The following is a 25820-nucleotide window of genomic DNA, read 5'->3' as shown; positions in this document are numbered from 1 at the left end:
TAATGGGCTTCCTATTCAAGGAAGAACATATTCCCGTTCTCATTTTCTAAATCCCTCCAGGAATTAATCAGCTGCCAGATTCATCCAGCCACAAAGTAGAAGTGCAGCCTTAGAAGCTGATAGTGGTGTGTATCAGTCAGTGAGAGGTTCATTTTTTTGGTGGTTTAGGGTTTCTTTATTAACAGAGACTGCCTAAGGCAAAAAAAATTAGTATTTGCTTCCACAGATAGTAGAAGATGCTCAAAATTAAAACTGTGACTGTACATTTACCAACACCTCAAATATTTCAGTTGTAATATGCTTCTAAATCCTAAACTATTGACCATAGTGACAATGCACTTTCACCCCTCTAAATCAAGTAGTTAAAAATTAAAGTCTCAAGAGTCTAGCTGAGCCTTGGTGTGACACCAGACCACATTCAAGGAAATGCTCTTTTCAATCAGTCTTCGGTAAGTCCAGTGATTCCCAGTATAGCTTCTCTGTGTTGGCACACACCAGATGTTGACCAAACTCCTAAGGATTCCTTTTCTGACACTGAATTCCCTCACAGTAGGAAATGGGTAGATCTCGAGAATTCACACAATGGCAGTACTGGAGATGAGTTATCAGCTACTAATTACAAGCGTGAGATAGAGAAGGTTAAAGCTATTCCAGTTGTATCCCACAGGTCACCAGTGAGCGTGGAAGGAGATGCAAGTGATTCAGACACATCCTGTCACCCAGAAGCACAGCTTTGCTGAAGAACCATGAGATCCTATCAACACTTAAGTTTTGTTTGCTGCAGAATTCAATGGGCCCCAAATTCAATTTTTTTTTCACAATTAAACCCACTTTAGGAATCACTGGTAACTCATTTTGGCTCTACAGACAGGCTTTAAAGGAAAGGAGAATCTGCTTCAGAGAGTCCCTAACTGTAGGTGAATTCCTGTAAAGGCCTGATATTTATCATTTACAGTTTTTTATAGTTCCCTGCAGGGACTACGGTCCCCTGACGGGTCCAACCGGGACACCCAATGACGTCTGCAGCATCCTGTCACTCTGCTGACAAAGGAGGAAACAATAACTCAGGGACACAAAGTATTTAGTGGCTGGATTTCATGCACAGGCACTTCCACATGTTGCCCAAATAAGAACATACTCTGGCCAAAACAAAAAGTGAAAAACCATAACTTCTCTACCCTCTCCTCCAAAAAATATAAAAGCCATGCACTAACCAGCATTTTTGTTTAAAAATATCCAGGCGAAAATAAAAAGCGTTTGTTCCACTGCCTGTTGTTCAGCTTTCAGAGCAGCCCTGCAAGGCCAGAGACCATAAATCAACCACTGGCATGTGCTTACACAAGGCTGTGCTCCCAGTCAGCCTCCCATCCACCTCCACTGGCAGCTTTCTAAAGCTGGGATTTGTCTTTTGGCAGTGCTGTTCAAAACTGCGAGCATTCATGGAAAGGGTGTACAAGATGTTTCAGAAGAAAACTGGAATGTGTCCCTTTCCTGGCATCTAACAAATTGAGATGGAATTTTAAAAATTTCCTTTCACCTTGACCTTGACACCACTGCCCAGCCTCTACAAGGCACGTAGTGAGAAGAAAAACAACTCCGTAAGAATAGAAACATCTTTTATTTTGGTTTACTTCGGAAGCATGTGTCCCATGGCAGCTCCAGACACCTTCTGGTGAGGGGCTGCAGAGTTATATTCACAGGAGCTGCCCCTGGCCTACAATCAGAAGGTAGGAGGGGGACATAACAAGGAGCAAAGCACTGAAGGCTTGCTCTGCTCTCTCCAAAGAGCATGGGATGATCCAACTCATGACGATCTAACCCATAGGTGTGATTAGCACTGGATTGAGGAAAGACTTGTAGGCAGCTTGTGGGTAGACGAACTCTACCCAGTTTCCCACCTCCTTTCCCAAAGGTACCTCTATCCATGTGTTGGGCACTCGGCTGGCCCCAGAAACAGCTTGAGAAAAACATGAGCAGAGGAAGCTCCAGATCTCTGGATGGAGAGCGCAGCTCCAAAACCAGTCCCCCCATCAGTGGAGGCTGGCGAGCCATCAAAGTTGAGGAGAAACCCCTTGCCCTGCACTCAGTTTTCTGAGGCAGCACCTGAACTGTGGGGAAGGTGGGGTCAACAGCAGCCTGCTCTAGTGGAAGATGACCCTGCTCATGGCAGCAAGGTTGGAACCAGATGATCTTTAAGGTCCCTTCCAACTCAAACCATTCCATCATTCTGTGACAGCGCAAACCTGCTAAAGCCAGTTGTGTTCACTTCAATGTGCCCCTCTGCCTTCCCCTCAAAACCACAGCGCAGGAAATGAAAAAAAAAGTGCCTGTCCTGATCTTATCTGAACAGAGATGTGGCCAGGAAATCCATGACTAACAGCAGTCCCTGGAGGGTCTAACAGCCCTGAAGGCTGGGCAAATGGCATTTGCAAGAAGGAGCAGCAGGGAGGCAAAAGAACAAGAGCAGCAGAGTTACAGCTCCAGCCTCCCTGTAAATGCTTCTCTCAACAAGCAATTAACTTGAGAAATTTTAGACAAAATATGTCAAGAATACATCTACCCAGCCTGTATGGCACTTGCAGTCTGCAGCATCCATACTGTAGCCAGCTCAGACACAACCCAACACAAGCAAAATGCACCAGCACTGTAATTTATAAACACCACCACAAGCCCTGCAGTTCAACTGCACTGTAACTGCAACACACCCTACCAATAAATCAAATTATCACCTTAGAAACAAGTCCTACCATCAACCAGAGTCTCAGAAAACACACTCTAAACACAAATTAAAAATGCCCTTTTCAACTGGCTTGACTTAGGCCAGTTAAAAGGAATCACCTCATGAAAATGAGAGGGTTTTTCTCTTCCCCATATATTGTTTGCATGCAAAGTTTCTGCTTGCTTCACATAGTCTGCCTCAGCATTACTTCACCAAATAGGGCTAAAACTGCATTCAACCATGTGAAAAAAATTTGAGTTTATCGCCATTCAACTTCCTTATTTTGGCAGAAAGAAAGAATATAGGTTTCTTTTTTACCCAGAATTACTGTAAACCAAGAAGTTTCCCAATTTTTCAGCCAGAAATCAAAAAGAGCAAAGGGCTGGGGAAATCTGAATTTAAGAGAATTTGAGAGACAGTAAAACTACAGCCTGCATATGATTGCTGGGTAATAGTCACTGCATGGATTCACTCAACAGGCAAGTTACAAGCACAGGATGGGAGTCCATGAAGTGCAGCAACAAGCACCAACCACAGGGTACTCTTTTGCTATCCAGTAGATTAGTACTAACAAGATTCCCCTTTGAGGCTTTGCTGCTACCAAAACTAAAACTTGCTTCAAATTTCTGCTTCTGCTTCTTCAGAAATCCAGTTTGGTTGGGCTGCTGGAAACGAAAGCAGAGTGTGGCCTCCACAGTCACCTTTTCCTAGAAGGATGTTCCACTCTACCCTTCTAAGCAATCCCACACAAAACCTTTGGAAGAAACTAGTAAAGAAAAAAGTTTTGTAGATACATCAGGAAAGCAATAGGGCGAAGGTCAGTATGGAATCCTGAATTCTAAATGGTGAGAAATTGTTTACCTACATATTTAATGTACATATTGCAAAAAATCTGATTGTAGCCATTTAAATGTTTTATAAAATAATACAAAAAGGTTGCTTTAGGCTTCTGAAGACATTTTTTTATTGATACAAGAGAACAGGTCTTTCTTGCTTGGTGCACAACTGGACTTTTATGCAATATTGACAAACAAAATAAAAACAAAATCACCAGTCCCAGTCTCCTTCAGTATCTTGTACACATCTGACTGGCAAAGCAGAGCAATGGATACAGAAGTGCTGTGTGCCCACATTAAGTGTAAATTTCAGAGTATTCTTCACTAAAGAAGAATATTTTAAAAACCACAATTTCCCTAGAAAATTAGGTATATGCAGTTCAGCTAACCATGTGTCTGTCTTTCAGTTCCCCACAGACTTAAAATCACTGTTTAGTTTTACCTCTCATTTGATGTTTCACTACAATGCAAAACCATAACTGGCTAGGATAGAGACGCAGAGGAGGCCTCCTTTGATGGAAAGGCTGCAGTGATGGACACTTCAAACCAGTGACAAACAGCCACGTGGTCATGACTCAAAAATTTCTCTCATGATAGAGCTACTTGTTTACATAATAAAATAGAAATGAATGAGTAGGTGATGATGAACCATTAACACTGGGGAAAAAAATTGCTTGCCAGTCTCTGTTCCTCTCTCAGACAAGATATTTCTGCGGACAAAATTATAGAAGGCACACATTTACTTCATCAGTGCATTTTTCCTCTTTTCATGACCCCCTCTGTTTGCTCTACTCTCATTTTTAGGCTACAACACTGCAGCTGTTGATGCACAGGTGGCTTCTGCACTGTGTAGCGTTACTGTCTTCAGCAGGATGCTCACCTTACCACGGAAGCCACCTTGCACATACCTGGTGAGAAGAAAGCCCCTTAACTGGTACAACCCAGCCAGGGGTGCAGCTTTGCTTTTAACAGCAGCTCCCCTCCTTGTGCTGGGACATGTAGGCCACAAAAGCATTGTGATAAGCACTTTAGACACAAAAATTCCCAGTCATCTATGTTCAGTATCATAGGATAATTTCCACAGAGGAAATGTCACTCCTTTTACAAATGCAGGCTTATCAGCTTCAGAGAGCATTTTCATGCTAGCAGGCCAGCGACTTCTTATGAGCAAGAAAATGGAGGCACAAACAGAAGGGTGAAGAAACAAAATCTCAGATAAGGAAGATGTAGGCACTATGTTCGGGAAAAACTTTCTACAGTAAGAGCAGTTAAACCCTGGGACATAATCCCAGGGAGAAGATTATGAGTTTTTAAAGACAGAGGAGACAAACAAACGTCAGGAATAAGGGGCTTTAAGGACAAGGGATGACCTCTGAGCTTCTTCCAATCCTACCTCCTTTGGTCCTGTGATGCACAGTCACAACACAAAAATGTAATAAACAAAAACAAAAGGAAAGGAGCAATGGAGGTCACTGTAGATGGTAGCAAGCCACCTCCCAAAGGCTGAAGAGTTGTCAAAGTTTCCTCAGGAAGTGACAAAGACATGAAACTTTGCCTTAGTCTTAAACCTGGCAATCCCTTCTGCAGTTGCCACACACAGTTATGTCAGGATTTGGCAGGGAGTTGTAAATCGCTCCTCCAGCCCACATAAAGAAATGTTGGGAGCTAAGGCACGGGGCACTCAGCAGCCACAGACAGATTAGGAAACCTGGCAGCTGCACAGCCAGCCACATCGCAGCACTAAAGCACAGCTCAGCAACACACCAGTTCCCCTACACTCCTCTCTCCTCCATCCCCTCAACAAGGTGCCCACATAGAAACACCATGCACGGCAAATGGGAGATGCACTTCATTTCATCACATAGACTGAGCTGCAGATAAAAGCTGCTCAGCCCCAGAAGCACATGGCATCTAACAAGGGACAAACACTGGGAACAAACAACAAACGGGACTGAGAGACCAGGAAGAGTCTGGGGTAACAGGACACAACTTGCAGCAGAGCTCAAGTGTTTGCACTCAGGAAGATGAACACCTTCCACATGTAGATACCTCACTGCCCAGCAGCAATAATTTACTGGAGGAAGTAGTTTGGGAGCAGGCTTGAGAACACTTGTATGGCAACATACTAAAGAGAGCTGTTCAACTGCACCTCCGTAGCTCCTACACCTGAGGCTGTGAGGCACCGGACAATTAGGCAGGCATCCTGCTCCTGCCGGCCCACTGGGAAGCTGGAACCATCCCTGCTCAAAGAGCTCTGCCATCAACAAAGCCTTCCTTCCAAACTGACTCACTCCCACCCCCCTGCTGCTCCAATTTCCCCTCTGTCCTTCTCTCTGGTGTATCCTTCAACAGCTACAAATCCCATAACCTACTCCTGGCTGCTCCACATCACTATCATGGCACTTGCATAGAGTTTTTAAAACCCCAAGATACTCTGGAGGAGAAAGAAATGAAATGCAGATACCCAAAACCCATTTCGTTAGGTTAATCCTAAAATCTAGAGGCTCCCTCCTGTCAATGTGGGGTTACATCCAGGAGCCAATAACCTACTCCCTACCTCCAATGCAATGCCTGCAGGCCACTCACTGGCCCTGGAGTACTGCACTGGCCAGTAGGGCTGGCAGTGTGGACCACAGCTCTGGCTTCTCTATTCCCCTTCATCATCTTCCCATCTAGACCCTCTATAGCCAAATGGGGCTTCAGGGCCTGTGGAGAAGCTGGCTTTGGAAACGTTCCACCAGCTGCAATTTTTCCCCATTGGGAAATTCTGAACAGGCAGAAACAGCCCAAGCCCAGGCCCTCTGCACAGCCTGGGGTCAGAAACCGTCAGTGGTCCTTCTGTCTGATCTAGAGCCGTGTTCAGAAGTGGGGAGAGAGATGAGTTTACAAACTAATTTAATCCATATTTCTAACAAGGATAAGAACTTGTCTTGGGACTAGGACATGCCAGACTTGACTGATTATCCAGGGACCAACAACATACAATGCAGATTAACCCACCAGGTCCAGGACCTACTGAAAAAAACAACTGTCAAGATTTCTTTTGGTAGATCTGAGAATGTACTTTTGAGTTGCCATCTAGCTTTCAAGCAGATCAGAAGATTAATACCTGCACTTGTTCACACAGACAGGTACGGAGTCTCCCTGCTCTAGAAATGTCTGAGCTTCTTGAGGGGATTCATCATCTGAAGGATTCCTCTCTTTTGGGAAAACAGACTGTCAGTCCCCATGGCAAATGAGATGTCTGTGATCAGAAGCAGAAGGTTTTCTAGGACTATGCCCTATTAAAACTCAGGAAGGAACATCTCACTAATTACTAAGTGACTATAACTACAGACACATCTCCCTAAGTGCTACCACTGCCACCCCATCATTTTAATGAATCTACAGAGTAATTGCATACTCCTGGTAACACAGAGCTGCATTATAGGTTTCTTTTCCTGTCTTAAAAAAAGTAAACAATTGCCTTACAAAACCCCCAGTAAGTTTTAATGTTACAAAATATCAATAAATTATGGACATGAGGAATCTCATTCCACAAGACACTTCATCTCTATAAAATTACAACATTTTCTGCTGGAGAAGAAAATAAACAAAGACACATCCATATATTCTACCACAGACTCCTCGTGTTTGTGCAAACCACATTTATTTTTGTCACTATGCCATTTTAAAAGTTGAAGGCAGGAATTCTAACCAAGAAAGGAGGAATGGTCACTGCCAAATACTTCGGGTTGAACTCTCTGGTGCCCTGGCACCACATCCTGGCAAGAACGACTCCAGGGCAAGGTACCCACTCCTGCTGGGCTAAGTGTCAACACAAATCAGAGAGAACTGGATTGTCTATTTGTGTTTGGTTTTGAAATGTTCAACTCACTTGTATGGCATGAAAGCAAATTCACTCTAAAACGCCTTCATTCATGCAGCTTCTCTGAGTGCTTATGGAGCTGTGGGCCTAAAAGCAGCCTAACTTGCACCGGGTAATTTGAGATTTTTGACTTTAAAAAAGAACTTGTGTACTGGAGTAGTGATGCTCTGCTGGTTACTGTCAGGAGAGGTGGTTCTGCTCTGCGGGGGTGTTTGTCCCAGCTTGGTGGGCACGTTTTGCTGGGAAGCTCCCTCGGTGCCGGGCAGAGAGGGGCAGGCGCAGCCGAAGTGCAGAGCTAAGCACATTGCTGCTCCAGATGTGAAACGCACGCGCGAGTTCGCCAAAAAAGCGAAATAAAAAAAAAAAAAAAAGAGATGGCAAAAAGGACGTTCCTATAAGGAGTCGAGTCAAAGAAGCGCTGCTGAATAAAGCCAGGCAAGTAACTAAACAAAGCACCGAGCAGCACATCGGTGAGACGGGACCGAGCCCCGGGAGAAGGAGCCACCCGACACGTCCGGGGTGGGCAGCGCTGCTGCTCTTCTCCGTGGCGCTGCCCACCGCTGGAACGGGGGCTCGGCGAGGACACCGCCGCCTGTGACGAGCCCCCGGGATGGGCAGGAACCCCCCCCCGGTGCCTTCGGGGTTCTGGCACCGAAGGGAGACCCTCCGCAAGGCCACCGCCACCGGGGGATACGGCTCTGCGCCGGCGACCACCCCGCCTGGGGAGCGCTGGGGGAGAGCCCCAAAAGAGAGCCACTCACCACCTCCCCCAGCCCGCTACGCCCGTCTCACTTTTAAAAAGTTGAGAAACAAGACAAAAACAACAAGCCCCAAAGCCTCCCCCTGCCCCAAAGCGGAGGCCGGTGCGCGGCTGCCAAGTTTCGGCGCGCAGGAATTTACTGCGGCCGACCCCCCCGCCCCGGCCGGGACCGGGAGACGCGGCGCCCCCCGGGAAGCGGGAGAGCGAGGCTGGAAGCGTTCCCCGGCTTAGCGGGCACCCCAGCTCCCACAGCCCCCACCTGCGGGGTGGGAGAGGAAGGAAGGAAAGGGGGAAGCGACCTCCCGGCCACTCTTACTCACTCCAAGCAGACACACTTTCAGCTCGCGTATCGCCATCATCTGCCCGGGGCCCGGCCGCTCCGCATCCCCGGCACGCCGCCGCTCCGCACTGCCCCCCGAGGCGGCTCAGCCCCGCCGGGGCCGCCCCCGCCGCCCGTCACACGCGTCCGGCCCCGCCTCGCCGCTGCCCCCGCTCCAGCGCCGCCGGGCCTCGCCGGGGGCGGGCAGGGGCGGTCGGGGTGCGAGCCGCGCCCTAGGGCTGAGCCCCGGGGCGGGCTGGTGAGCGGGGACAGCACAGCATCGGTAGAGATGGAAGGCACGTCCGGAGACCATCTGGTCCAGCCCCCAATGCCAAGGCAGAGTCACCTAAAGCAGGTGACACAGGGTGGGTTTTGAATGTTGCCAGAGAGGGAGACTCCACGACCTCCTTGGACAGCGTGTTCCAGTGCTCTGCCACCCTCAGAGAAAAGAAGTTATTTTCTTCTTCGTGTTGAAGTGAAACTTCTTGTATTTTAGTTTATGCCCATTGCTCCTCATCCTGTCACTGGGAACCACTGAAAAGAGCCTGGCACCATCCTCTTGGCACCTGCCTTTGAGATACTTATACGCATTAATGAGATCCCCGTCAGTCTTCTCTGAGGCCCAGAGTCTCTCCTCATAAGAGAGATGTTCCAGACCTCTAATAACCTTTGTGTCCCTCCGGTGGACCACCTCCTGGAGCTCCTTGTCTTTCTTGTACTGCAGGGTAAGTATTTGCTGTTGTGAGAAAAACAGTCTGTGAGAGACCGCATCCTGCAGGGGGGCTGTGCATATGCTTAGTCCTACACACCATGTGCCGGGCCAGGCACAGGATAGGGACTGCTCTGCTGCTCTGTTTGAGAATCATCTCAATCCATCTCCTTTTTCTTTTTTTTTTTTCTTTTTTTTTTTTTTTAGCTTTTCTTGCTGTGTGAAGAAATCACTGAAAATAGTAACTCCATTTTTTTACCCAACCCCAGTAATACAGACCCAATTTGGATTAAAATAGTCAACCTCAGGTTAGTAGCAGGGTTGTGCCCCACACATCAAATGCCAAATTTAAGTTAAACTCATCAGCTTAAGGCTGCTCCTCTGAAATCAGTGAAGAAGGAGTCATAACCACTCTGCTCTTAGTATCCAATGTTCTAGAATTTATGGAGAAGCATTGCACACTATAACCCCAGGAAAGCAGAAGAGCATCATCCATTAGATATTTTAAATCAGAGCCTCTGTTCTACTTACGGTTTTATTTTGTCCTTTTTTTTTTTTTTTTTTCCCTGCACTAATTTATCAGGTAAAATTGCTAAAGGGAATTGAAGAAAATCTTGATCAGTCATAGTGAGATTACTGCCAGGTCATTAGGTGCTTCCTGGCAATAAACTGTTGTGGCATTCATTGTAACACCAAATAGTTCCACAGGGAGTCCTGCACTCACACAAATAGGCTGGATGGAGATGTTTGCCCTCTTCCAGAGATCCCAAATCCTAGGCCAAGGAAATGCCTGGAGCAGAACAGTTGTTATCCCCATGGAGGAAAGCAGAAAGCATTGCTAGCAGAGTATCACAGCCTGTCAGGAGAGAGATTATCAAAAGAGAGAGATCAAAGGAGAGGTTCATCAGAGAGATGTTTTTGATTTAATTGAGCTTTTTTCTTTTTTTTAAGAGAATTTAGCAGAGAAACAAAACACAGCAGGTTTTCAGACAACCAGTACAGAATATTGCAAGGATTTTGGCTGCTCACTGCCCTTCCACAAGAATGCATTATACACTAAAATATTTCAATAAGCAAATGAGATACACTCCCTGATGTAGAAAAATTACAGTTTGCACTCAGGACATTCAGTTTAAAGCAACTTCTATTTAGTTTTACAAATTTCAGCCACTAATTTGTTCTACAAATTGACAGGAGATATAAATCTTTAAGGTTTTACACCATCCCACTCCGTTCTTTCATAGACAGTGTTGTGGTTCAGGACCACCTTTCCATAGATTCTTTTGGGGGTTTTGTCATGTTTTTAAACATTTCTGTGTCTTTCATGTATCCTATTAGTCATCTATCCCTTTCCTTTGGTCCAGATTTTGTAATTCTTCAAGTCCAGGATGTTTTCATTACTGTACATGTGAAACCTTATGCCGCCTGAATTAATTTCAGCAAGACACACTGGAATTACAGTATCATAGAATCATAGAATGGCTTGGGTTGGAATGGTCCTGAAAGATCATCTAGTCCCAACCCCTCTGCCACGGGCAGGGACACCTGTCCATTTTTGAGACAGTTAATACATCTCACTGAATTCAAAGCCATGTAAGTACATGTCCAATTGCTGTCTTGACTCAGTACCACCAAAATAAGAAACAGTGCCTGAGAAATTTTCCCAGGAAAGCAAGTCAGATTCCCATCTTTCATCTTACCTGGGGAAATTTCTCAAATACACACTGGTGAAACAGGAGCTCTCACTAAAAGAAGTCACAGACCAGAGCTCAAAAGTTTATTGTTGAATAGAAAAAATAATTAATTAGCTACTTACAAACAAGCAAACTGTTTAAAATGGTAGCACAAAGATGACCCAGTGGAAGTTGTTCAGGCTGAGACAGCAGAAGAGAGTTTGTTAAGGGCAATTTTATTGTACAGGCAAAAAATCTAGAGACAAACAAAAATGAAAAACCAGAGGAAAAAGTAACCTATAGTACTTGTTTAACAAAGAGGCTATGAAAAACAAAAACAACAAAAAAGATATCCCCAAAATCAGGGAGATAAGAGAGAAAAACAACAATACAAACAGACGTGCTCCAGTACTAAAAAAAGCTACTGACGCTCATTCTTCCAGGAACTGGCATAATCCTTGTGTTTGTCTGCATGCAAGATGCTGTGGTCAGGAAAACATTTTTGCAGAACTGGTCATGTTGCAGTGTTTTCAAATGGCTGGTTAAAAGCAAAGGAAAACAAGTCTTTGCATCCCAGAAGTTTTATTTCTTTTTTTTTTCTTCCTTTTGTAGCATCTCATTGAATGAATAATTGTAAGTTTTGAAGCAATGATTTACCTTACTTGTTTCTACCCAACTGTATTTTGGTTTTGGGAAGCACAAAGCCAAGTGGCTTTGGTTTTCAGCAGCCTTTCTTTAGAGCTTCAAGTCCCAGCATGGTGTCCTCCAGTGGCCTGGCAGCTGGGGCTGCTGCTGCCCTTTCTTTGCCCTTGCTCACCTGTTTCTGCCCCAATGAGGCTCGTGCTGGTAGAAAACTAGTCTTATTTTTAAAAGTTTTCTACAACCTCAGTCTCTTCCTCTCTAGAAGTGGTGTAGCAGTATTTAGTTAGCCTGTATTGGTAGGAAACTGGATGCTTTTGAGGTTCTGGCAGTGTTCATAAGCTTCTGAAGGCATCTACACTTCCTCCTCCTGCTTTCTTTCTCTGTGAGTGACGTAGGTAGAGAAAGATCCATCCAAGACCCTGATGTGTACCCAGATCCTGAAACTGCTGTTTTCTGTCCCAAACACTGATGAGTTACTTCCTTTCTCCCATGTTACTTCCCCTCGCAATTTCTTGGCAAGCGTCTTTCTCACACAAAAATGTTATCCCTCCTCTTCACTGGCGAATTCAATCCAGACCCTCCTACTATGGGCTGCCATCCCAGCTCTTATTCCCAAGGCAGGGAACAGGAGGCAAGTTAACTCCCTGCTGCCTGGGGAGAAATGTCTCTACATCCCTTGCACGACAGAAACTTGCAGTACAGTAATGACTGCCACCACAGAAATCTTTCTGGTGCTTGCCCAAGAAACTGCCAAAATCTCTTAAAAGGAAAGCACCTGCTGCTGAACAAGCTGTTCTTTGAGTGGGAGGAGCAACTTGCAGCTCCTAGATCCCATGCAAAATCCAGCGGTTACAAAGTGGCTAAAATTCTGGGAGATGCTATTTCTGTTTGTTTGTTTGTTTACTTGATCACAGTAAAAGTTTACTTAATCAACGTTTGCTTAGTTAAAAGCTAGAAAAGGACTGCCCTGGAAAAGCACCATGAGAGTTCCTGAGACATGAAAACCAGAGAAGTACAGGAAATAAGACCTGGTGGAAATAAGAGCATGATTCTGATTTCAGTTACACAGGTCTTAAGCCACTGCAATTTTTTTTAGCTTGAGAATTCCACTTCATTGCACATGCAAAAAGTGAATTAGATTTTTCTTAACCCACTGGTTCCAGCATTAATTCCAGGAAACTATGATGCTGGCTGCTGCTTCATTTTATTGTAGTGTTGCTTCGTGTTTGAACATCTCTTGCTTGTGGCAGTTGGATGGTCCAGTCACTCCCTCCTGAAGAGAAAAATCTGCTGGAAAGGGTTAGAGGGGAGTAAATCTCTGCAAGATCCTACTTGCAGCTTCACTGCCAAGAACTTTGAAAAACAGCATTATTGCTGTTGAGTGAAACCTGGGAGTTGTTCACGTAAAGCTTACCAGCATGCTTCTCGTCGGACCTTGTAACAGATGGACTGTTCCTGAAGTGCTTGGGAAACATTTTTAGCAGCAGAGATGTATGTTTGTCAAGGGGGTCAAGTTTACACTGCTATTCACTGCTAATCCCCAAGGCAATTTCCTATCGGAGGAGTGAAAAGTGATGCAAGACTTCTCATTCTTTGCAAATGATGTCCCACAGCCTCAAGCTGGTGATAGTGCAACATTTCTCCACTGTTAGATGGGGAAAGAATTTAAAAAAAAGCTTTTTGCTTACATCAGAAAAACAGAAGCTGAGGTAAACTTGAGAACACTGCAAATACCATAGCAAATTAAGGACCAAGAAGGGACAAGAACTAGCTAAAGCAAAATATTGGCTCAGTTAAAAAATAGACATAAATTAGCTTTAGACGGATTTAGTCTGGAAGTTAGGAGCAGGACTTGCTAAGGCTTTGAAAAGTCCAGTCAGAGCAAAAAATGAAAAGTAAACTAATTTAAATGTACAGCTTTATACAGGTAAAAAGAAATTTCTGAGATGTCCTGAAAAAGCAGAAGTCAAGACTTGGTGATCCAATAGATAATTTGTCCATATTGCTAAGTAAATTGGCCAGTGGGCTGGGTTTGGCTGGGGTAGAGTTAATTTTCTTCACAGTGGCTGGTATGGGGCTGTGTTTCGGATTTGTGCTGAACACAAATTACCAGGGTTGCTAATATAGACATGTTTTTGTTACTGCTGAGCAGGGCTTACACAGCTCCAAGGCCTTTTCCACTCTTCATACTGCCATGCTGGGGAGAAGGCTGAGAGAAGGTGGGAAACTGGGAGGAGACACATCTGGGGCAGCTGACCCCAACTGACCAAAGGGATGTTCCAGACCATATGGCATCATGCTCAGTATATAAAGTGTGGGAATAAGGAGGAAGCGGGGGACGTTTGGAGTGATGGAGTTTGTCTTCCCAAGTTCCTGCTACACATGAGGGGGCCCCGCTCTCCTGGGGATGGCTGAACACCTGCCTGCCCATGGGAACCAGTGAATTAATTCCCCTTTTTGCTTTGCTTGCATGTGCAGCTTTTGCTTTCCCTATCAAATGGTCTTTATGTGAACTCATGCATTTTCCAGCTTTCACCTTCCTGATTCTCTCCCCAGTCCCACTGGTGGGGGAGTGAGCGAGTGGCAGCCTGGGGCTTGGTTGCTGGCTAAGGTTAAACCATGACAGCCAGTCAACACTAACTCTTGAGGTTGGACATCAGGTCACAAAGGAATTAAGTTACAGCTCTTTCTGCTGAGATTGAAATCACCAATGTGACTTCATGAAATCAGTCCATCAAAATCAATCCAGTTGCTGCATCCTGTAAATTCCTTATACTGGGCGAATTCATACAATCAGTTCTTGATGAGAATTCTGTATCTTATTATCAAACTCCTTTTCTACATGAACCTTATGAGAATATTAATGTGAACCCACAAGGCTGCACAAGTCCTTTGTCATGTATCATTCCATACAAAACCATGTCTGAGCATGCAGGTGCTTGCAGTGTAAACACCAATCCAAACAAAAGCCTGTTGTGATTTCCTGTGCCAGGGCACAGTTCAAAACGGGGGGCTCACTGACTGGGGGTATTCAAAGTTGCAATTTGGCCATGGCCATAGCTCTTGTAACATGTTCTATTTTGCAGGTCCTCACTTTGGGCTGCCAGTTTTGAGAGGATGGTTTGTAAAGACAGCGTGATGATTGTTCTGAGTGAGTCCCTGGAGATGACAAGAACTGTCTCAGTTTACTTTCGGTGGTGCTGACATTGGTTTGCTCCATTCTTTTCGTGATTCTGCCATAGCTGACACCTGTTACTTGCTGCTTGAAAAGGGAATGTGAAGATCAGCTTCACCCAACTGTTGGTTGTCTGATTGGAGTGATAATTGCAGATCTCTATTTCAAAATTCAGGGAGTCTTTGCAGCAGGACAGTGATACCTTCCAGCTCGCTGCAGGAGCAGCCCAGTGAGGTTCTCATACATTACAACTGGATTTACTGAATAGTCATGCTGTTTCCTTCCAGCAGTGTATTCCACAGTACGCTATTCTCATACAGAGTGGTGCAGTATCTGGTTTACCACCATTAGCTTTGTATGAGGTGAAGGAGGCTGTGTTTACTACTAAATGAAAGGAGAGCATACACAATTCTCCTTTTAATTAAGCTTAGCCTTATAAACTGTGAAAAGGGTTTTATATTAAGACCAATGTTTTATTGTCTAGCAAGCAGGCTTCTATTGTGCATATTGCCAAGGAGAGATAACAGGGCTCTTATACTCTCAGAAGTTTGTCCTGCCAAGTGAACACCAGGTTTGCTTAAAACATACCCAGCGAGTGCTGCCAGCCAGAGGAGGTTTGAACTTCACATTGATTGTTCTCATTAAATCCGCAGGCAGTGAATGCACTTTGATGGGTGCTTCCTCTGGTTACAGAAGACCCAAACAGGGACCTTCCAAACAAGGCTCAAATGAAAGTTCTCAAGTGAAAATGCATCTATCCATCCTGACCTTACGGTAGTTTAGGCAGTGAGAAGGGTCTCTGTAGCCAGCTTGTGGTGTCACTCCTATCTTTTTGTCTGCATCAGTGGAGGTGGGTGTTCATTATGAACAATCGTGAGGCAACCACAAAGGAGAAACTAAAATTCAATTGTAAGCCAGGTGGTGACTGAAGAGACTTATCTTATGTCTTAGTCTTTAGTCTTATGTACTAAAGCTGATTCCTTTGTTTAGATTTAACAGTGAGAGGGATCTTTGCACTCCCAGCAGAAAATAGGAAAACAATATGAGAAAGAAATTTCAGAGGGAGAAAAATCTGATCAAGGAATTCTCATCAATCCAAAAAATCTACAGCATAAAAGATAATGTTCCTTTTTTTTTTTTCCTTTTGTTTTGTTTCTGCTGTGAATGACATTTTTGTGTGTTGAAATGAGTTTAAGTCTGAGTTTGGGATTGTGACCTCCCCTCTTCCCACCACCAGTCTAAACAGCCCTGAAATGCAGAGGATGTTTGATGTAAATTCCAAATTCCCGTTTTGGGTCTATGTCCTTTGTGAGGATGAATTAACCCTTAAAGAAACCTGCAGTTTTGCAAAGTTTTGACCACACAATTATTGCTGTTAATGATGACTGCATTTTTCATTTCAGGACAACTCTTTGTTTAATACTTACTCCAATTTCCCTATGTAGCAGTGCTAGTACTGCCTGTTTATGGATCTCAGAATTTGGCTTCAACACAGATAATCTGAGTTTGTTCAAACCTAAAAATAAGTAAGAAGCTAGTGTGCTTTGTTTTGTAGGTTTTTAAATACATATTAATAAAATATTTTACAAGGCAGAAAAGAATGCAGTACTTGATCAACAGCTTTAATTTTCTAATGAGGAGTAATGACATAGTAATCTCTTCCAATAAGCAATAACTATTCAGGACCTTAACTGCACCAAGAGGTGCTGATTACCCTGACATAACTAATAGCCAAGAAACCATCTTGAGGAGCAGAAACTGGAAATATGCACAATGCAGCCTATTTTATCAGTCCAGCTATTTTACCCTTCTCCTCAATCACTTCTTGTGGTTTCTTTAAAGATGATGGGTGCATTAGCTCCAAAGGTCTTGCAGTACACTAGGAGGCTTTAAATGTTATTTTTAGGGCAATTAAATACAAAAGAAAAGTTCTATATTAGGTCTGCACTCTAAGGGTCTGCAGGCATACCTTCATCACACATAGATCATGAAATCATATCTCTCACCTTCACAGTTAGAAAAGTTTTAATAGATAAGAATAAAAATGTAATAGAGCAGTTGTGAAGGTATAGCTTAAAGAGAACTAGCACTAGTTATTTTCAGCAAAGGAATCAGCAAAGTGAAGATCTATCTGCAGAACAACCTTAAAGAGAAGCTACCACGGTCTTAATCTTATGATATCAGGAGGGTGGTAAAATGGATTAGAAAATAAATCCGATGCTCTGGCAGAGACAAAATATCATTTCACCAAAACCCAGAAAGAGTCAGAAGTCTCATTTTGGTGTTAGAACATATAAAAAAATTCCCATGAAACTCTTAATGCCTTGGTTGAAGCGAGTTTGAAATAGCTGTGCCAAGTAATTCCTTACAGTAAGGCAGGTGGCTGGAATGGCGATGTGGTCCCTGACCCCCTGGTCCAGGTGTTCATGCAGTCATTAGCAAGGGAAGAGCATAACCTGTGAGTAATTTGGACTTTATGCGAGCTACTATTGTTGACTGAACTTCTGGGCATGGAATTTGGCTGTAGTTTCTCTTCCAAAAAAGCTCAGATGAACTGCATCTTGGTGGGAATATCCCCTTTCGCTCCTACACAGAGAATGGGAGCACTTGGGCATCTGGGTGACTTAGGTCATAGCAATTGCTTGTCACTACAAAACAGACAGCAGCCTGAAATGTAAGGAAATCAGACCACTGGAAATAAGAAAGGATCTGGGAAGCTGAGTCCCAAATGATTTGCATAGAAGATGGGGAAAAAATTGAACTACTGTCTGGCTTTATCCTGCAGGAAGGGAAGGTTAACGATACAGTGAGAGTTCAAAGGCTTCTATCCAGATGCAGAGCTGCCTGGGTGTGTTATCCCACAACAACAGAAAGACCATAATGTCTTACTTATCCCAGGACAGGAGTGAGGACATAAACATGTCTTTGAGGAGAACACCTCTGGCACACCTATTCTTGGACTTGTCACCCAAGAAATAAGCTCACACTGAGGGCTGGTTGGTTGGTTTATCTAGTCCAAGGGAAGAAGTATGGTACGCAAATAATCAGGCTAAATGTACATATGCTGTGTTAGTGGCATATCAGGAGCAAAACGTGGAAGAAAAAAGGATGCAGAGATTTTTGAAGATAAGATTACCTAAATCCTGCCTTAAAGCAAGACTTGCTGCTCCCAGCTCATATCTTCATGAAGGATCTGTCTGCAGATCAAAGAAACAAAATCACTCTATGGCTTCTTTTTTCAAGATAAGCCAAAATTTCCCTGCCTCTCATCTAACTTGCACTGGCATGCTGTACACTGCATGCTTTTGTGTTTACTTATCAAAAGGTATCATGAGATAATTAATGCATATTAGCTAGAGCTTTCCAGGAGAAAGAATTTTTCCTTTATTCTCAAGTTCTTAATATCCCAAAGTTTTGTTCCATGACGGTTCTGAGAACTTTACAGATTAACTTTTCACGGGTAGCTGAAGGACACCACAGCAAGCGCAGCCTCCCATCTCATCTATTTCTCACTGAGGAAAATTACAAACTAAAATCTTCGCTGTGTATTTAATCTAATATAAATCTCAAAATACATTCGAGGGAAAGGATGTAATATATTATTTAAAGCTAATCCATTAACTTATAGGTTAATAGTATTCATACCCTTAAAAAATCACAGTTGATAGGACATTTTGAGAACTAAATAACATCTTTGGAATATTAGTTCTCTATACACAGGTCTTGCAAAACAGCAAACTACTTTTCAAAGTGAAAGGTGGAAAGCCGTCTGAAAACACGGTATCTGCACTGATTCCTGTACCGAATCCTTTCCAGCGCTAGGGGCAGACCTTGAGTCCTTTTAGCTCCTGTTAGCAGGAGAGCTCACCTTGTCCTATTCTGTCTCTTTTGTGCAAACGTGAGTCTGGCAAGCTCCTTCTCCTCCATAAAACTCTTCCTTGTGAAAAAGGGGATCCACAGCCTTCCTTTCGCTAGTTTCCCTTTCATTTCAGGAAGCTGTCCTTCCTCACAAATGCATGAATTTTGCCAAGGGAGCAGTTAGGACTAAGCATGGTCAGACTAACGAGGTGCTTATGTCCTCCAAGTGCATCTGAGTGGAGAAAGCAGGGAGAAAGGCAGACTACTATGTTCCTACTGTTTAGCAAGCAGTATAGGATAAAAAAGAGAATGTAATTCTTGATCAGGAGTCAAAGAATTAAACATACTGTATTTAAACAGGTGTTTCATAAATGTAACAGCTTGCTTTTTATAATGGAACTCAGGACAGCATTATCCCTCCTACCAGTATGAAGCCCTCTAAGGAAGGCTCAGTTTCCCAGTGTTAGAGCTCCTTGTTCTCAGTACGAGTGGCTTCTTAGTCTCAGAAACAAAATCAGCACTGTGGTTTTCAAACTACTGCCTGGAAAGAGATGTGAACAGGAAGAGTGCACAGAGGGTGAGGTACACGCATGCAAATGTACAATCACAGCATACCCAGCTCAGTAGGCTTATGGATGCTCAATTAACAGTGAAGTTGTATTTAAATAAAAATGTTGCAGCCACTCTGTTAGAGAACAGATAGAATTTTCTTCTGTGGTGGAACTGCAGACAGTTTTCCTTTAAATCAATGTAATTTTTATTAAGTTTAATAGTTTTCCTGCCTTTTACTTCCAAAAAGTCTTACTGTAGTCTCACTGCCAATGGAATATCTGGGAGCAAGTGATGCAGCTTTTTAGTTTTACTTTGATATTTGCAAAGGGGGGTTCACTAGAATAAATGACAGTTGGAAATATACTGAGGTTCTCATGGGCTAAATCCATCTTCATTCAGAAAGATTTCCTGTATGCTGTGCTTGACAAACATATTACACTAAATCAGTACTTTGATCCCACCCAAATTCCAATACCACTGTGCACACTTTGTCTGTCTTACTTTATGAATCACCCAATAAAACACACCCAGTTCAAGATATTATTGGCAATGTTACAGTGTATGTACATTAAATCTCATTTTAAACAGAAACCTTGGAACCTGGAATGGTGCCAGTGCTTGAATCCAAGAAGAATTTGAAATGCATAATGTAAAGCTTCTTAATATATCCAACACCCTTTAACTGTTCCCACAGTTAAAAAATATTACAGCTTACACTTGTACCTCAACCAGGCACCCAGGGGTTCAAGCCCTATAGGATGGTAAAAGAAAAGGAAATAATCTTTTTTTATATCAAGTGAGCAAAGCTGATTTGGAAATTATTGAGATAATCAGCCTACCCAGGAGCTGCTTTAGGACTGTAATTGCTCTTTCACATCTTAGAAACTATTTTCGGACCAGACAGCTCTGTAAACCTTTGGTACCTTCTATTACAAACCATCTGGCTCTGTACATTGTCAGATTTCTTAACTCATACTTTATTACCATCTTCCTCAGAAATTATACATGGATTTTTGTGTTAATTTGTATCCCCTCTAGTTTTGTGTACATTTACTTCAGATAAAACACTTAATTCTTTGGATTCCCTCCCAGTTCAATAGCTGAAAAGTTCTCTGTAGAAACCAGCACATGTCAAGAACCATCATCCAGTTCTCCTCTGGGTAGCTTTTTGGTGGTTGTTTCCTCTGTTATATAATCCTTTCCTCATAGTCTGTAATCCTTTTCTAACACTGCAAATAAGATAAGCACTGAGTCTTTTCGAATATTGTTGGCCTCCACTTTGAGAGGAACAACAATTTCAGTTTTAATTATTTCTTCAGTGAATGGACCTCTGCTATATTTTGCATATATACTTATACTAATTTCCAAATGTTGTGCCACTATCTGTCCATACCTCTGTCTGGGCTCAGCGCTACATGAAGTGTAATTACACAGTTGCCAATTGAGATGGAGCACAAGCAGAATCAGTTCACATCTGCCCTCAAAGACTGTACAAACACACACATCTGAAGGCTGCCTCCTCCAGAGGTCTAAAATCCATGTGTGTAACTGACCCTGAAATTCAGTGGGCTTCCTGCAGGAGCCAGGGTTATCTAAACAAAGGGTTCTTAGGAAGTAACCTCTTGACTTCTCCACCCCTCACATTTTTAAGGATTGACAGGTCCTAGCGATTGCACAGGCCAGGATAACAAGCCGTGTCCCAAAACAATCATTCTCCTGACATGCTTCCCACTGGCACCTACCACCCTTTAGATCAGCAAAAAAAGAGCTTGGCTGCCTGCATAGGCATGTACCCAGTTCTCCCTGACTAAATGGATTACACCACTGTTGGCTGAATAGGGTGCCAAGAAGACTTCCAGCCAGCTTGTATTCAGCTGTGCTACTCCTGAGCCCGACCTAAGTCCAGTTAAAATATAACAAAGGTCTGCAGACAAGGTGCTGGACTGCACTTCTGCCAAGATTTAGGTTTTGTTTCTATTTTATTTTGGAAAAATGCAATGTGAGTATAAGAAAATAAGCAAGAAGGTTCAAAACCTGTCAACGAGAACAGAATTAAATGTGCTATACACAGCAGCTTGCTGAGAGGAATTTGGGATGGAGGAGAGTAGGGAGAGCTGGTGCTAAAGTAAGAAGAGAAAGGATCTTAGGAAAGGACCACTTGGAGGGATGTGAAACCCGTGGAAAAGGAGGTTTGGGAGTAGTGATAATTCAGTCACATTTGGCCCATTGAGGTACATTCTGGGATCTTGGTAACTCATCTCTGATTCAGAAGAATGTGAGCCTTCAGCTTATATGTGCCAATATCCAAGTAGATCTAAAGAGATGCAAATTTAAACTCAGTAGACCAGGAAGCAAAGGAGTGAATAAATGCAAATATATTAATCTGAATATCAGGTTAGGTATTTCCGGGCAGGGACTATTTGGGTGGGGAAGGGAGACTGCGTGGGCTGAGGAAAGGCTGGAGAGCCTGGCTGGCTCAGGGGCCAATCTAACAGGGAGGGTCTGGCCTGGTCTACAACTGACAGCTGGCACATTAGGAACCATGCATTAGATTGCTGCTGTCATATATGTAATGGCATCAGACAGCAAAAAATAGCACAGAAAACTTTTAATGGGTGTATTTTATTTTATGCACTAATTGCCATCTCAGGCCTCAAGCAGTATGAAGCACATCCGTTCTCCGTTTCTTTATCTGTAAGATAAGAATAATTTATTTCTTTTCAGAATGATTTGGAGATTTAGGATGAAGGGTTGGGGGATAAATGTATCTACTACAATAGTATCCCAAGTGCACATATAGGTGGTTGCTGGAATTTCTTGAAATAGCCAAAATTCACTTTTTTTTCCTTATCAAAGCAAACAAAACTAAAATAACAAAACCAAAATAACATAAACAAACAAATCCCCCCCCCCCGAATCAACAAACTCCACCTCCCAGGCAATTCAGTGAGGAGAAGATTCAGTTTCTGGTTGCCCAGTCTTGTTCCTTTCCCGTATGACAGTGAGATAAGACACCTCTGAGAACCAGGAAATCCGGAGCTATGGTACAGCAGCACAACCTGAACTCTGCATTGTTTGATCAATGATTCAGTCTTCCCGTAACATACATATGCATGACACTGTGACTCCTGAAGCAGAACATCTCAGAGCTGCAGCACTTTAAGTGCTCTTAAAGGAAAACCTGTGTCCAGGTGAGTGGTACTAAATGAGGAATCCTGTACATACACTGCTCTCAAACACAGAGACCAATCTCCTTGAAACAGCCTCTGGTACAATAATTCTTTGTGCTCTTTCACAGTCAACTTCAGCACCTATAGAGTCAGATACAGAGACTTTCACTTGACTGCTACGGAGATGACAGACCACTCTAACTTTTGGTCTATGGCCAAAGCAGTTGTGGATATCACCACTGGTCATGGTCTTAATTGAAAACTGAAGTCAGGACTTGTCTCCTGGCTTGCATGCCTCTCTTCATTTTGCCCACACAGCTGCCATCTCCATGCCATTAGTGCAAGAGATTTGCCTGGAAATTAATGCCAAGAACCACTGCAAGCTCCAGGTGCAGTCTTAATGCTGCACTGGGATGTAGCTCGGGTGGGTATTTCCTAGCTTTAAGAGGTTTGAGCGTCACTTGAACTTGCCGTGCAATTTGCTGCTGACCTGGAATGACATAAGGAACCCACAAGGCAAACTTTATATTAACCAGGCCTTTGTCAGCAAATTTATGTGTTAATTTATTCATGGTTGGCATATTGCATGTTTAAAATCCTTCTGCAAGGCCTTCACTGGGAGCAGTGGTAGCTGGTTTGATGCTAAGGTTCACCAGTAGTCATCAGCTCAACCTCTTACCCAGGAAAAAGGAAAAATTAAATAAAACTGAGTGATGCATAGTCAAAAACTTTTGCAACCACAAGGAATACAGATATAAAACAAAACAGAACCCCACCCCTCTCCAGTATTTTTATTGGAGAGGGAAAAAAGAACAGGAGTACGGAAGGGAAGAAGAGAAGGGAAAGGGAAATGGAAAGCACAAGAAAGGAAACATTTTCTGATGAACACCTCTTTTTAGCAGAAATGCTTTACTGTATTTTTGAATGCAAATTTACTGCAAATCCCAGACTTCAGCCACTGGGTTTTCATATGTATCCATACATATTATATGTATGTGCTTATGTGTGTATATGTATCTTAATCTGCATATTTAGTTATGGGCCAAATTTGCTTAAACACTCTGTAAAGAACAAAAAGATGGTCCAGGAAGTAAAGAGTGAATAGTTGAACCATCAAGGACAACATATGCGGGCAGATGGAATCCTGGGGGTGGCCAAGAGGACGATGAGTCAGTATTACTCAAGACAATAAGCAGTTGCCTTGGTGCACCAGCGGTCTAACCCTGATCCATTTTTTGATAGGCTTTACAGGAAAAGAGAATTCCATGGAGGAATCTGAAGGAGGATAGAGAGATGGCTGCGCAGATATTTATGGGAAGCTCTTCCCACACTCCAAGGTAGCCTGGGAAAAATGCAAAGCTGGTTAATATATTGACATTGAAAGCTGACACTATCTGATCAGACCTGCTTCTTCAAGCAAATGAGGAAAAATAGATAATAATATCTAAGATAATAAGTAAAATAACATGGGTGAGTTCTGTGTGCAGCAGTGGTTTTGAGCCTGAGGTCCTTATACCTGGAACAGTTTTGATTGAAAAATGTCACCAATCAAACAACAGAGTAACTTGTTTCAAGTATGTCTAGGTGAACGTTGGGTATCTTGTGTCTAACATGCAAGTTTGAAAGGATTTATGTAGTACTTTATGTGAATACTACACTTTTACTTAATGGAAATGTCTTGTTGATTACTACAGACTTTTTTGAGATCCATCATGTAGATAATAATGCAGGTGTCTTATCATGTGCAAAGGATCTTGTTAAGGAGTCTTCCATTCGTATCCTTCCATCCCTAGCTTGAAGTAGAACTGTAGTGTTTGAATTTTTTCCTTGAGATAGAGTGTGAGAATATGAGTTTATCTATTCTTCAGTTTTTTACTTCCCAGTGCCTGTAAAGGTACTTAAACTATGACAACTCCAACACAAAATCTGCTAGAACGTTTTGGCAGGTGTTATATTACTTGCTCCTTAACACGTCTCGTCTAATAAAACAAGTCTGTCATGAAAATTTTCTTCCATAATTAGGTGTGCTGGTTTGGAACGGCCGTTCATCTGCAAGAGTCAGCATCTGTCTTACACTTACAAGGGTTCTCTGTCTGCCTCGTCTGTGTCCAGTGGCAAGGAATCTTACCAACAACTTGAACTTTGTATCAGGCCTCAAGGAGTACCTCCGGATTTACTGAGCCCAACAAGTTTAGAAATACGTGGTTACTTATTCATTAAATGGGATTTTGCATTGTGTCTTGGCATAAAGCCATTTTTTTTGTTTTAACTAAATTATTTTCCCCCTATCATGTGTGCGTCACTGTATGAGCCAAAGGTTTCGCCAGAGTTTCTTTCTACTCACAGAGGAAGAGACCTTTCCTGATGGCTCCTAGCGATGGTGCTGGAACCAACTGTACCTGAGGAGCAAAGTCTGATGTTCTACAGGTAACGCATAGCACAAAAACCCTGCAATTTCTGAGCAATTATAATTTGTAACACACTGATCCTTGTTATCTGTGCTATTTAAATACCACATGGTCCTGCTTACACAGAAAGAACCAACCACCACTGAAGATCACAAGCACACAGGAAGATCCAAAATTAATTTATATGAACTTATGTTCAGTATGACTGCTTGCAATTGTCATTGCTTTATTAAATAAATTATACTTCCTCTCGTTAAACAAATACACACATAGAAATTATAAAAATTTCCTAAATATTTGAGACAATTATATATGGAGCAATAATTAATTGATGATAATTAACACTGTTAATACACTTTTAAGAGCAGTAATTCTGGTCATTGTTGTCAGATGTATCTCATTAAGTTCTCCTTATGCCGATAATCATAATAATGCTTAAGGTAGCTTTGATGCTCTCAAACCACAGTAATCTATGGCTTGTGAGCATTAGTGCCTTTTCCTAAAAGGTTGGAAAAAGAAGTCAAACCCCTCTATTCACTCAGTAAAATGAAGTATACCACATTTTAGTTGTGAGAGATTCTTAGATTCACTTCTACTAAATTCAGAGGGAGCAAAACTGTGTTGAACGATGCAGAGGAGGTGAGAGAAAACTTCCTGGAAATAACTTCCAGTAATAAAGATAATAAAATCTTCAAGTACACGTAATTTTTCTGTTCTAGGTCTACTGCTATCACATCCAGCATTGCCAGAGATTTGTGATGTCAAATATTTCCCCTGAATCTCTTCTTAAATTACACTGGCAGAGAATAGCATGGTTCATATAATTTAGTCATGGTGAATTTACTTGATTTACTCAGATTTTGAGATTATATATCTGAACAAAAGAAAATGTTAGATAATCAGTATCCAGTAGGCCCCAGTGGCTCATCTAAAGATTGAACAGGTGTGAAATAGGACAGAGCTTGTTCTACAGGATTGTAAGGAAAGGGATGTATGCATTTTAAAAGAAGATTGCACATTTTCATTCACCATGGCAAAGAGAATGAATGACTATGGAGATTTAATCCTTGTACAATTTACCAAATAAAAACAAAAATTGTTAAAAAGCAGCTTACAAGACATCCTATCAAA

At 42.7% G+C, this 25820-nt stretch overlaps 1 protein-coding gene and 1 long non-coding RNA gene across 3 annotated transcripts in view; one reads left to right on the top strand and one right to left on the bottom strand.

Moving 5' to 3' along the window:
• Positions 1–8618, bottom strand: part of RAB31 (RAB31, member RAS oncogene family) — a 66732-nt gene extending 58114 nt beyond the window's left edge. The window contains exon 1 of the mRNA XM_042031519.1: positions 8504–8618. Within this exon, the coding sequence (XP_041887453.1) occupies positions 8504–8542 (39 nt within the window). The 5' untranslated portion in view covers positions 8543–8618. The remainder of the gene's footprint in view (positions 1–8503) is intronic.
• A 76-nt stretch (positions 8619–8694) lies between these two features.
• LOC121666224 lies at positions 8695–24519 on the top strand. Of its 2 annotated transcripts, XR_006016618.1 has the most exons (3): positions 8695–9227; positions 23524–23618; positions 24304–24519. It is a non-coding gene; the product is annotated as an uncharacterized LOC121666224 (long non-coding RNA). The 2 variants fall into 2 exon arrangements; XR_006016617.1 differs by lacking the exon at positions 8695–9227 and having other exon boundaries at positions 22992–23618.
• The last annotated feature ends 1301 nt before the right edge of the window (positions 24520–25820 follow it).

The sequence above is a fragment of the Corvus kubaryi genome, unplaced genomic scaffold (assembly GCF_017639235.1).
Source record: "Corvus kubaryi isolate FWS band 111438036 unplaced genomic scaffold, C.kubaryi_AGA036_p1.0 132, whole genome shotgun sequence".
Lineage (NCBI taxonomy): Eukaryota > Metazoa > Chordata > Aves > Passeriformes > Corvidae > Corvus > Corvus kubaryi.
Note: the sequence above shows the minus strand (reverse complement) of the source record. Positions and strands in the feature narration are given on the sequence as shown.